The 12,156-nt window shown below is 40.8% G+C and overlaps 1 protein-coding gene across 1 annotated transcript; it reads right to left on the minus strand.

Annotated features, from left to right (window-relative positions):
- Positions 1-3,994: 3,994 nt before the first annotated feature.
- LOC139406930 (zinc finger protein 180-like) lies at positions 3,995-11,534 on the minus strand. The gene is made up of 2 exons (XM_071150094.1): positions 11,101-11,534; positions 3,995-5,963 (listed from the first exon to the last, which is right to left on the minus strand). Exons 1-2 carry the CDS (start codon positions 11,291-11,293, stop codon positions 5,137-5,139), a joined length of 1,020 nt encoding a protein of 339 aa, XP_071006195.1. The 5' UTR covers positions 11,294-11,534; the 3' UTR covers positions 3,995-5,136.
- Between the last annotated feature and the right edge of the window lie 622 nt (positions 11,535-12,156).

Consider the following 12,156-nt stretch of genomic DNA (forward strand, 5'->3'; position numbering starts at 1 on the left):
GTGCAGTGGGCAGCTGGGAGAAGGTGCTCTTATTCTCCATGGACTTTACAGTGTCCCAGAACCTTTTGGAGTTTGTCTTACAGGATGTAAATTTCAGTTTGAAAAAGCTAGACTTTGCTTTCCTAACTGCCAGTGTATATTTGTTCCTAACTTCCCTGAAAAGTTGCATATTGCAGGGGCTATTCGATGCTAATGCAGTACGCCACAGGATGTTTATGTGCTTTTCAAGGGCAGTCAGGTCTGGAGTGAACCAAGGATTTTTTGAATGGGGCATGTTTATTTAAGATGGTGAGGAAAACACTTTTAAAGAATAACCAAGCATCCTCTACTGACGGAATGAGGTCAATATCTTTCCAGGATACCCAGGCCAGGTCGATTAGAAAGAACTTGACCGCGGACCCATTACTGATGCAGGCAATGCGGCAGTGATCGCTGAGATCCTGGTTGAAGACAGCAGAGGTGTATTTAGAGGACAGCTTGGTCAGGATGATATCTATGAGGGTGCCTGAGTTTACGGATTTGGGGTTGTACCTGGTAGGTTTCATGATAATTTGGGTGAGATTGAGGGCATCTATCTTAGATTGTAGGACGGCCGGGGTGTTAAGCATATCCCAGTTTAGGTCACCTAACATTACAAACTCTGAAGATAAATGGGGGGCAATTAATTCACATATGGTGTTCAGGTCGCAGCTGGGGTCTGAGGGGGTTCTGTACCAAGCGGCAACAGTGAGAGACTTATTTCTGGAAAGGTGAATTTTTAAAAGTAGAAGCTCGAACTGTTTGGGCACAGACCTGGACAGCAAGACAGAACTCTGCAGGCTGTCTCTGCAGTAGACTGCAACTCCACCCCCTTTGGCAGTTCTGTCTTGGCAGAAAATGTTATAGTTAGGGATGGAAACACATACATAAAGGCACTTTTCAGCTATGATTTTAGCACTCAGAATCCAGAATGGATGTGACAATGGGGCCAGCACAGGATGTAATACACAATTACAACAATCTACATTTTGTTCTTCTTGACTTGTTATCTGGTAAACTGCTACTATGTGTCAAGAAAATTGCCCCAATTAGGGGTTAGCTTACTCCAGTAAAAAAGGGCTGGTTTAGATTAACTCTTACTTCTACCCCCTCCTTTTTCGAACATTCTGTTAAAAATCGTGCAACTTTTCAGCGTCCTGCTACTCATGCCAGGAATATAGTATATGCATATGATTAGTATGTGTGGATAGAAAACACTCTGAAGTTTATAAAACTGGTTATATTACGGCTGTGACTATAACAGATCGTGTGTTTCATTGAAAAACGCAAGAAAAACTGCTCTCTGAAAGCTAAAAATAATTTCCATAAGTCACTTCCATGGGTTGTTAAAAGAGGACAAAATGTAATATCGACCTGCATGCAATTCATACAAATTCCACACGATGTCGCCATTGTCGTCATTTTCAATTGAATTTTTTGTTGGAAAATCCATCTATCTGGCTTCCGTTTCTTCCAGTCTCCACCAGGATGTTGTTAATGTGGACATGGGCAGCCATTGATTTGCACACGAGGAGCTATTGAATATACATCGCCCTGTAATCATTTTGATAGATTATAAACGTTTACTAATACCTAAAGTTGGATTACAAAAGGATTTCGAAGTGTTTTGTGAAAGTTTATCGTCGACTTTTTTAATTTTAAAAAATGATGCAGCGTTAAAAAACGATGTTTTTTTCTGAATGACACAGCTTCCATAGAAAGCTATTTTGGGTATATATGGACCGATTTAAACGAAAAAAAGACCCAATAGTGATGTTTATGGGGCATATAGGAGTGCCAAGAAAGAAGCTCGTCAAAGGTAATGAATGTTTTATATTTTATTTCTGCGTTTTGTGCTGCGTCGGATAAGCAGAGTCTTTGTTTACGTCGCATTCAGGCATTTTCAGGTGGTGCATGCTATCAGATAATACCTTCTCATGCTTTCGCCGAAAAGCATTTTAAAAATCTGACTTGTTGGCTAGGTTCACAACGAGTGTAGCTTTAATTCAATACCCTGCTTGTGAATTTTGATCAAGGTTTGAGTTTAAACGAGTACATTTAGCATTTAGCGTAGCGCATTTGCATTTCCAGGTGCCTACTTGAGACATATGCGTCTCAAGTAGAATCAAGAAGTTAAAAACTATTGCCCTGTGTCCCCGTTCATAGGGGAATGAGAGACTAGTCAGTGGTAGAATTGAGTTGCCACTTTATTGGCCCAAACACCTATAGACCCACAAGGTTGAGGTTACTCATGGACAGTAATTAGTAATACATTATTTTTTTGCATTGATGCATTGTGTCTTCTAACTGTCGAAGAATAGGATCCGAAGTGTTAGGAAATATCTGTTCCCATATATACAAAGGAGGATGTCTCCTCATACCTCTGGCACTTTAGTCAGACTGCCAGACTGTTCACCACAGAGCCAATCAGGAGAGAATACATACAGGTCAACGGTGCCAATTGAAAGTCAAGGGGTGTGTCTGTGCCTTTTGGATTACTCTCTCTTTACAGAGAACCCCTGTGGTTCAAGTCTGCTCTGCGCATGTCTGAAAGTGACAGAGGCAGCAGCCAAGAGAGTTTTTCACAGTATGTCATAAAAAAGTATTACACTTATGAATATATGTAAATATGCTAATATGTATTAGATCCAGTACAATGGAATAACTAAGATCTGAATTTGAATGCAGCGTGTTCCGATTCCTCCTTCTTTCTGCCCAGCAGGGTCAACCAAAAACACTTGGCCTGATGGTTCATGCAGATACTGGGGAAGCAATATAGAAATGTATTGATCCCTTAAAATTATTTTACTATTAAATGACCCATATCACAACCCTCATACCTCTTCACAAAAATGTACCTAAATCAATTTTGGAAAAAGGATTTTACTCACAAAAGACGTAGGAATTTATTTTCCCAGTTAGAAATAGTAGGAATTTATTTTCCCAGTTAGAAATAGTAGGCCATGCATCAAATAACTATTTTCATCAGAAAAACAAACCCTAAAATGCAATATTGCATTTTGTAAGTTGTCTGCAGGTGGCTTGTTGTGAATGCACTCAAATATCAAGGCATTATCAGGTTATGTAAACTGAGTTCTAATACTCAGCGTAGAAGGATTTGTCTTAATGTACAGTATATGAAAGTGATGCTATGAAAAGGATTCTATCATGATATCAAGCTCACTGTGACTGACAAATCACTGCCTATTACTATGATTAAAAAGAGCATATGAAACATTGTTTTTCATGAGGCCTACCTGTTCGCCTTCCTTTAAGCACCTCTGTTCGAACACCTCTCCTGTCCTTGATACATACCACATACAGCCATTTGCGGATCTTTTCAGTGTCCATGTGAAAGATAGTTATTGCGAGGATGGAACATTTGTTTGCTTAAAAAATTATAATTTAACACCCATGTAAAATGAAGGCCTGCAAAGCTTACAGATTTAAGTCTAATAGCATGATATGAATCAGAGTATGCATTATGAAGGTATAGTCAGTGGACATTCTGAACCTTGTTTGAGGTCAGTAGGTCACATGACCAAGGAAATTCTTTATTGAAATTCTACATTTTGAAAAATTAATGTAAAACCATGTGAGATAAAAAAAAAAATGGACAAACTAAAGGATGTGCAATGTGCGTCTATGCCATCCGGTTAGCTACAACCAGTTTTGAACGTGTTTGGAGTAATGGTTAAAAAGCTATTGAAATTTGAACATTTTTATTTGTCACTATGTTGACAGTCCCTAACTGCAGTTGGTGGACGTCAGGAAAACTAAAGGCGAATATCCGTCAAATATCCAACCTGAAACTGTCTTTACCTCGGTTCTACTGAGGTGGCCGATTAGCTGTTACTGTTGAAGAAGCGTCCTGTCCACTAGATCATACGTCACACTCAGGCAGCATCGCCTGAAAAATGCACATCGCCATCTGCTGACTGGAGTGGGTAATGCAGTTCAGGGAAAAAAGTTTCACTTTCAACCATTGTTTTCATTTAATGAATATTATATAACATTATATGAAACGTACATAGAGGGAAACATACATTGATTAAAGCAAATTCAAAGTGATAATTTGAAACATTTAAAGTTTACAAACCAATTACAAGCACATACACACACCAGTCCACCATGTGTGCTGAGTAGAAGGATTTGACTAAAGCAACATAATTTAATCCATTTTAGAATGAGGCTGTAAGTAACAAAATGTGAAAAAATTCAAGGGGTCTGAATACTTTCCAAAGGCACTGTATCAACTGTTTATTAACTATTTATTTTTGAACTGTATTTATGAAATGTATTTATTTATGTATGAACGGTATCCTTGACCAGGGCATACCCCCAACATGTAGCGTCCTCCGACCAGGGCATACCACCAACACGTAGCGTCCTCCGACCAGGGCATACCACCAACACGTATCGTACTCTGACCAGGGCATACCACCAACATGTAGTGTCCTCCGACCAGGGCATACCACCAACATGTATCGTACTCTGACCAGGGCATACCACCAACACGTAGTGTCCTCCGACCAGTGCATACCACCAACATGTATCGTACTCCGACCAGGGCATACCATCGACATGTAGCGTCGTCCGACCAGGACATACCACCAACACGTAGCGTCCTCCGACCAGGACCCGTTGGCAGGCATACTATAACGTCTGGTAAAATATCTTAGTCTGGGGAGGATGGATGGGTACTGTATTGGGTCTGTCATGTAGCTTCAATCATTTGATCATAAACTAGGTTAAATTAACTGAAGGGGGGGCATGATAAATACAAAGAAACAAACAGGAAACTAGCCACAATCAACCAGAATATCAGAATTCACCAACTCATCAGAAGTTCTGAGAAACACGTCCATTCCTCTGTGACCAGGTATCTCACCAAATCCCTGAAGTGACCAAGACACTAGGGAGTGTAATTTGAGAGGATTCTGACATTCATTCCATGTGGTGAGGAAAAACTAAAGATTAAAATAAAGTTGACTTCAATCAGGAAAGATAATGAGTGTGAATAACAACCCCTCCAACACAAACACACTTTTTTCTAAATGTCCAATATAGAATGCTCTGCGCAAGTACTATATAAAAACCTCACGATGCAGTGTTCTACTACCCAGGACTGGTGTTGGCAGTCATTCCACAATCTGGATGTATGTTATTATGTTTATTCAGATCTCTTAAATCAGAATATCTCTTCCCGCACTGATCACAGCTATAAGGTTTCTCTCCTGTGTGGGTTCTCTGGTGTGATTTCAGGTGACCTGACTGAGTAAAGCTTTTCCCACACCGATCACAGGTATAGGGCTTCTGTCCTGTGTGTGTTCTCTGGTGTGATATCAGGTTGTTTGACTGAGTAAAACTCTTCCCACATTGATCACAGCTATAAGGTTGCTCTCCTGTGTGTGTTCTCTGGTGTAGGAGTAGTTCCCTTGAAGTGATAAAGCTCATTCCGCAGTCAGAGCAGTGGTAAGGCTTCTCTCCTGTGTGTATTCTCTTGTGTGCAGTCAGGTTAGCTGAGGTAGCAAAACTTTTCCCACATTGATCACAGCCATATGGTTTCTCTCCTGTGTGAATTCTTAGGTGTGATTTCAATGAATATGATCGAGAGAAACTCATTCCACACTGAGAGCAGCTATAAGGTTTCTCTCCTGTATGGATTCTCTGGTGTATTGTAAGTTCTGATGAAGAAGAGCATCTCTTTCCACATTGATCACAGTTGTAAGATTTCTCTCCTGTGTGAATTCTCTGGTGTACTTTTAGTGAATCTGATCTTGAGTAACTCTTCCCACAGTCAGAGCAGCAGTGAGGTTTCTTCCCCGTGGGTTTCCGCTGGTGTTCCTTGAGGTGTTCTGATTTGGAGAGACTCTTCTCTGCGTCGTCAGCATCATGATGTTGTTGAGGCTCCCCAGAAGATCCACGATAGTCAAGTCTCTCTCCTGTGTGAACATCAACGTCAGATAGTCAATAGAGTGAATGTTAAATGTTTTTACACACTTTGACAGTTGTCTTCTAAGTCTGTTTTTGGTCCACCAGCCAATGCGGCAGGTAGATGAAAACCCCCCACAAAAGACAAATAAGCTTTGTAATGTTTCTAAACCCAGAAATGTATTAGTAGTAAGAAGTAATGTGGGATATTTGCTCCATGTAATGTTTTTTTGACCCGTCTCTTTTAACCAATGTGTTAAAATAATTAATTTAGATACAATAGTAATGATGAACAGTAGTACAACTGAACATCAAGAATCACCAAAGTGCCTCCATAACACACCACACTGTCCTGACAGATAAACTGCTGATCATTACCCACCACACTGTCCTGACAGATAAACTGCTGATCACTACTCACCACACTGTCCTGACAGATAAACTGCTGATCACTACCCACCACACTGTCCTGACAGATAAACTGCTGATCATTACCCACCACACTGTCCTGACAGATAAACTGCTGATCACTACCCACCACACTATCCTGACAGATAAACTGCTGATCACTACCCACCACACTGTCCTGACAGATAAACTGCTGAGTTTATGGCTCTACACTGACATTTATTACAAGGAGTACATGTGCTCCTAAGTTTATATTCAGGAGCACATTAATATATTCATTACAAGGAGTAAATGTGCTCCTAAGTTAAGAACGCACAAATAAATTTAGGAGCACAAGTATTGGAGTGTTTTAGAAGGTTTTGTGAGTGTTCCATGTTCAATGAAAGTATTGGAGCCATTAGGGCCGTTACCGTGGTAACAGGGCGCTGGGTGTCTGTGATGTGTTATTTTGATTTCCCACGCAAAACACGCCCACTGAAGCTGAAGTGCTGCGATTGGTTACTCACAGCTAGTCTCGATAATACACCTGATTGGCTAGCTGAAGAGAGCACCAGGCTCCATGATATAGCTTGCTTGCTAGGTGCGTTAATGCCATAGAGAATGATAAAGGCCTCTAGTGGCCAAAAGAGCGTATTAGCATGGGCAGAGCCATTGAGGGCTTCCACCATTTTAATGTAGGCAACTGGGTGGGACTTCCAACTTCAATGGCTGATCCCTCCTGGTAGACCCTGTTGGAGTCATGTCCTACCATCAGGAGGGATCAGCCAATCATGATGAAGAAAATTGACTAGTTTAAAATGGATAATTGTCCATGCGGTCACAGACTCTATAATGGCACAGATATAAAGATGAGTCCTCTATCCATCTCTATGGTTGCAGCCTTCCTACTAGAGACCACTAATAAACTCAGAGGGGTCAGGCAGACTGATTTATTTTCTCCTTGCCGACAGACACATGTCTATTATAATAAGCATTCTGCCTATGAAATACTTACTTTGGAGAGCAATGCGTTTTATAGCTTTCTTCCCCCTTAGCAATAAACACACAGATCAACACCTCCGCTGGCTCAGCTGGTTTATACGAGTCCTAAAATGCAGTTCCTTCCAACACTTATGAAAGCCAAACATCCCATCTTTCTAAGGAAAAATGTCTACCTTGAAGTTGCACACAACAGTGGCAGAATATAGTAGCAAATGCAGTAGGCCCTGTTTCATTCTGTCCACCAATACCACAGCCATTCATTGACTGATCTGAGACAGCAATGCCACTCATACAACAAACACATTTTTCATTTAACATGTTAATTATATATATATATATAAATTATATCAAACTAACAAAGCATTGACACATTGACATTTAAAAACGTAATTGGATCAATTTATTTTGCAATGTCACATGAATCATGAAATACATACTGCACATTCATTATGTGGATCAATCAACTGTACAATGTTCCATTAGTGCCGAAATAAATGCTTAGAGGTATTTACACAGACTCTGCTCCCACAGGGTTCTGGAATCCCTGGCTATCTCAACTCTGACCCTAAATAAACTGCTCTGGGAGCTTCTGGTCGAAGTGCAGCATTTGTCCGTTGGGAGTGGGTCTTTTCTGTGGGTCTTTTCTGTGGGGTCTTTCATCTTGGGAAAACAAGTTAGACAAAACAGACCACTTTTGAACAACTATTAAATGGAAGAAAAATAATATGGTGACGTCAACATGACATGGATCTGAATAAATAGCCTCATATATTCATGTCAAACACGTTTAGCCTACAACTACCATGATGCTCTAGGGCCTTTATTTACTACCACAATGTGCCAGGCTGTCAAGGGCTTTACTCACTACCACAGTGTGCCAGGTTGTCAAGGGCTTTACTCATTACCACAGTGTGCCAAGTTGTCAAGGGCTTTACTCACTACCACAGTGTGCCAGGTTGTCAAGGGCTTTAGTCCGACTTTCTTCTGCTGTCTACGATGTATATCCTCCAGGTTCATGTTTACTATGTTTATTTTTTAAATATTTTTTTTCACCTTTATTTAACCAGGCAGGCAAGTTGAGAACAAGTTCTCATATACAATTGCGACCTGGCCAAGATAAAGCAAAGCAGTTCGACACATACAACGACACAGAGTTACACATGGAGTAAAACAAACATACAGTCAATAATACAGTATAAACAAGTCTATATACGATGTGAGCAAATGAGGTGAGATAAGGGAGGTAAAGGCAAAAAAAGGCCATGGTGGCAAAGTAAATACAATATAGCAAGTAAAACACTGGAATGGTAGATTTGCAATGGAAGAATGTGCAAAGTAGAAATAAAAATAATGGGGTGCAAAGGAGCAAAATAAATTAATTAATTAAATACAGTAGGGAAAGAGGTAGATGTTTGGGCTAAATTATAGGTGGGCTATGTACAGGTGCAGTAATCTGTGAGCTGCTCTGACAGTTGGTGCTTAAAGCTAGTGAGGGAGATAAGTGTTTCCAGTTTTAGAGATTTTTGTAGTTCGTTCCAGTCATTGGCAGCAGAGAACTGGAAGGAGAGGCGGCCAAAGAAAGAATTGGTTTTGGGGGTGACTAGAGAGATATACCTGCTGGAGCGTGTGCTACAGGTGGGAGATGCTATGGTGACCAGCGAGCTGAGATAAGGGGAGACTTTACCTAGCAGGGTCTTGTAGATGACATGGAGCCAGTGGGTTTGGCGACGAGTATGAAGCGAGGGCCAGCCAACGAGAGCGTACAGGTCGCAATGGTGGGTAGTATATGGGGCTTTGGTGACAAAACGGATTGCACTGTGATAGACTGCATCCAATTTGATGAGTAGGGTATTGGAGGCTATTTTGTAAATGACATCGCCAAAGTCGAGGATTGGTAGGATGGTCAGTTTTACAAGGGTATGTTTGGCAGCATGAGTGAAGGATGCTTTGTTGCGAAATAGGAAGCCAATTCTAGATTTAACTTTGGATTGGAGATGTTTGATATGGGTCTCAGGTGAGGACCAGTTCTCTATGTACATGTCTACTATGTAGATCAGGTTAGGATCAGCTCTCCAGGTACATGTCTACTATGTAGATCAGGTGAGGTCTTCACTTCAAAACACAAGTCATCCATCCGTGAAGCATTGAATAGCTAGCGACTCATTGACTCTGTAACCTAGCGTTGAATAAAAAATACCTAGCTAGTGCCTAGTGTTGACTAACAAATACCTAGCTAGCTAGCTAGTGACTCATTCACTCTATAACCTACCATTGACTAAGAAATAACTAGCTAGCTAGCGACTCATTCACTCTGTAACCTAGCGTTGAATAACAAATAGCTAGCTGGCTAGTGACTCATTCACTCTGTAACCTAGCGTTGAATAACAAATAGCTAGCTAGCTAGTGACTCATTCACTCTGTAACCTAGCGTTGAATAACAAATACCTAGCTAGCTCGCTAGTGACTCATTCACTCTATAACCTAGCGTTGAATAACTAATACCTAGCTAGCGACTCATTCACTCTATAACTTATGGTTGAATAACAAATAGCTAGCTAGCTAACTAGTGACTCATTCACTCTGTAACCTAGCGTTGAATAACTAATTCCTAGCTAGCTAGCTGGTGAATCATTCACTCTGTAACCTAGTGTTGAATAACAGCTCGTAACTAGTTTACCAAAACAGAAAATAGGACTCAGAGGATATATCAACATTATGACATTGTCTGTGTCCTATCTGAGTCCTCCATCTTCACCAGCTGATGGGGAAACCATCTGAAGTCAGTCTGGTCAGTTTCACGCTCTGATTTCAGGGGCAGCAGGCAAAGCGCTCGAAGGCAGTCTGGCAGGGCTATCGACCAGCAGCCAATCACAGCACTTCATCTTCAGTGGGGGCGTGTCTTGTCCAGAATACGAGCGGAAATTTAATTACGAGTCTGTGATTGAAAGACGAGAATCTGACGTCTCTTCACCAGCAGCAGACAGCGAGAGCAAACTCCAACATTGAAAAACAACAATGATAGCACTTTATGTAGCTAGTCTCCCCATTTGGAGAAGTCATACGTCTTTGGAAAAATAGTCAAACCTTAAGCTTGTGAATACAAACATGTTGCATGCACTTGCAGGTTGTGTTTTGCCCATAGGAACTGAATGAACGGTCATTTTGAAGTTACTTTTATTTTCAGTCAGAATAGAAGATGTTTCTGAACACTACCATGATGCTTATGGATAATCATGAATGAATTCATGATGAGTGACAAAGTTAGAGGCACAAAGATCAAACACCCCCAGCTTTCTCACTCATCATTCATGGTTTTTCTTAGTCATGGGGCGATTCCACGACAGGACAGCCATGCTTTTTACATTTAAATCAGAATCAATGTTGACCGAAGTGGGCAACCCACAACTGTTTCGGTAATAGGATGAGGGATGTGGCCTGAGAAACGTAACCACTGTGGATCCAAGGACCGACCATCCATCCATCCAACATTATAGTTTTACTCTGTTTTTAGGATATAGGCTACAGTGTTTGTTTCCACATTGTTTACAAACATAGGAGTAAAACACCCTATTTTGGATTTATGGGGGTGCGACAGTTGAACTTAGCATTTATAAGTTACTTTGTTCAACAATACATGTCATTGGTATATATAAATGAATGTAGGAAGTGCATAATGCCGTTTTAAAACCACACATCAGTTCAACAACTGCAGAGTTTGTGACCGTTATTGAGATTAGTACGTAATGGTGTTTATCTGACCTCTCTCCTCCTCTTCTTCCTCCTCTTTCAATATGACAGTTATCGCTCCCTCCTCCTCACTCTCTTCTTCTATTTTTACTGTGACATCCTCCTCTTCTTTCTCCTCTTTCACGACAATGTTCAGCCCCAGAGCTTCTTTCTCCGTCCAGCAGACCTCCTCTTCTTTAACGAGTGAGTAGTTTAGGGAGCTCATGGTCGGGATGCTAGCTAGCCAGAATTAGCGGCTAGTGCTAAATTAACGAGACAGCTGATGTAGCTGACTACCAACAACAACGTAAATATTAAATCAAATGGGGCAACTGGTAGATACGAAAGAAGTGGGCTTAAAACACGGTGACTAATACCAACCGAAACAGTCTAAAGAGCTTGAATCGTTCGGCTATATTGGTTCACTAGCTGCTGATGTGTCGGACGAGCTGTTATTGTTGAAGTGTCCCGTCCACTAGATTATACGTCACACGCTGTCTGCACCGCCTAAAAAAACAAAAACAACTTTGTCATATTTTGTCCACTCATAAATTAATTATATGTACCCATTGATTATTGAAGAATATACATTGTCTCATGAGTTTAGTTCAACTGTCGTACTTCGTCAGAACCCAAACTATAAACTACTCGGTCGGGGCGTTGGATTTGAGCCTGAAGGTAGAGAGGGGCAGTTCACCTTTCTGCTCCGTAGGCAAACACCTTGTAGGTCTATAATATGTCATGTTTTACTCGTACCTCAACCAGCATTGTGAATGGTTAGGAAATAATATGTTATGTTTTACTCGTACCTCAGCCAGCATTGTGAATGATTAAGAAATAATATGTCATGTTTTACTCGTACCTAAGCCAGCATTGTGAATGGTTAGGAAATAATATGTAATGTTTTACTCGTACCTCATCCAGCATTGTGAATGGTCTCTGAGACGGTGACATACACGGTGATATACTAGACCATGGCAGTAAATCTAATACTTAGGTATTTTTAGTCATGCATGAAAGGTCTGGGGGTGGTTCTGTGGTTATAAGTTACTGACATTGGAATACATTTCTGCCCATGCTGGCAGGGTC

The sequence above is a fragment of the Oncorhynchus clarkii genome, chromosome 4, assembly GCF_045791955.1.
Source record: "Oncorhynchus clarkii lewisi isolate Uvic-CL-2024 chromosome 4, UVic_Ocla_1.0, whole genome shotgun sequence".
NCBI lineage: Eukaryota > Metazoa > Chordata > Actinopteri > Salmoniformes > Salmonidae > Oncorhynchus > Oncorhynchus clarkii.

Bases quoted from the DNA above. Each gene is read 5' to 3' on its own strand.
- LOC139406930 (XM_071150094.1), bottom strand. From the start codon at position 11,293: ATGAGCTCCCTAAACTACTCACTCGTTAAAGAAGAGGAGGTCTGCTGG. The intron at 5,964-11,100 runs GTCAGATAAACA...ATGTTCACACAG, and splicing joins GGAAGAAGAGGAGGAGAGAG to GAGAGAGACTTGACTATCGT.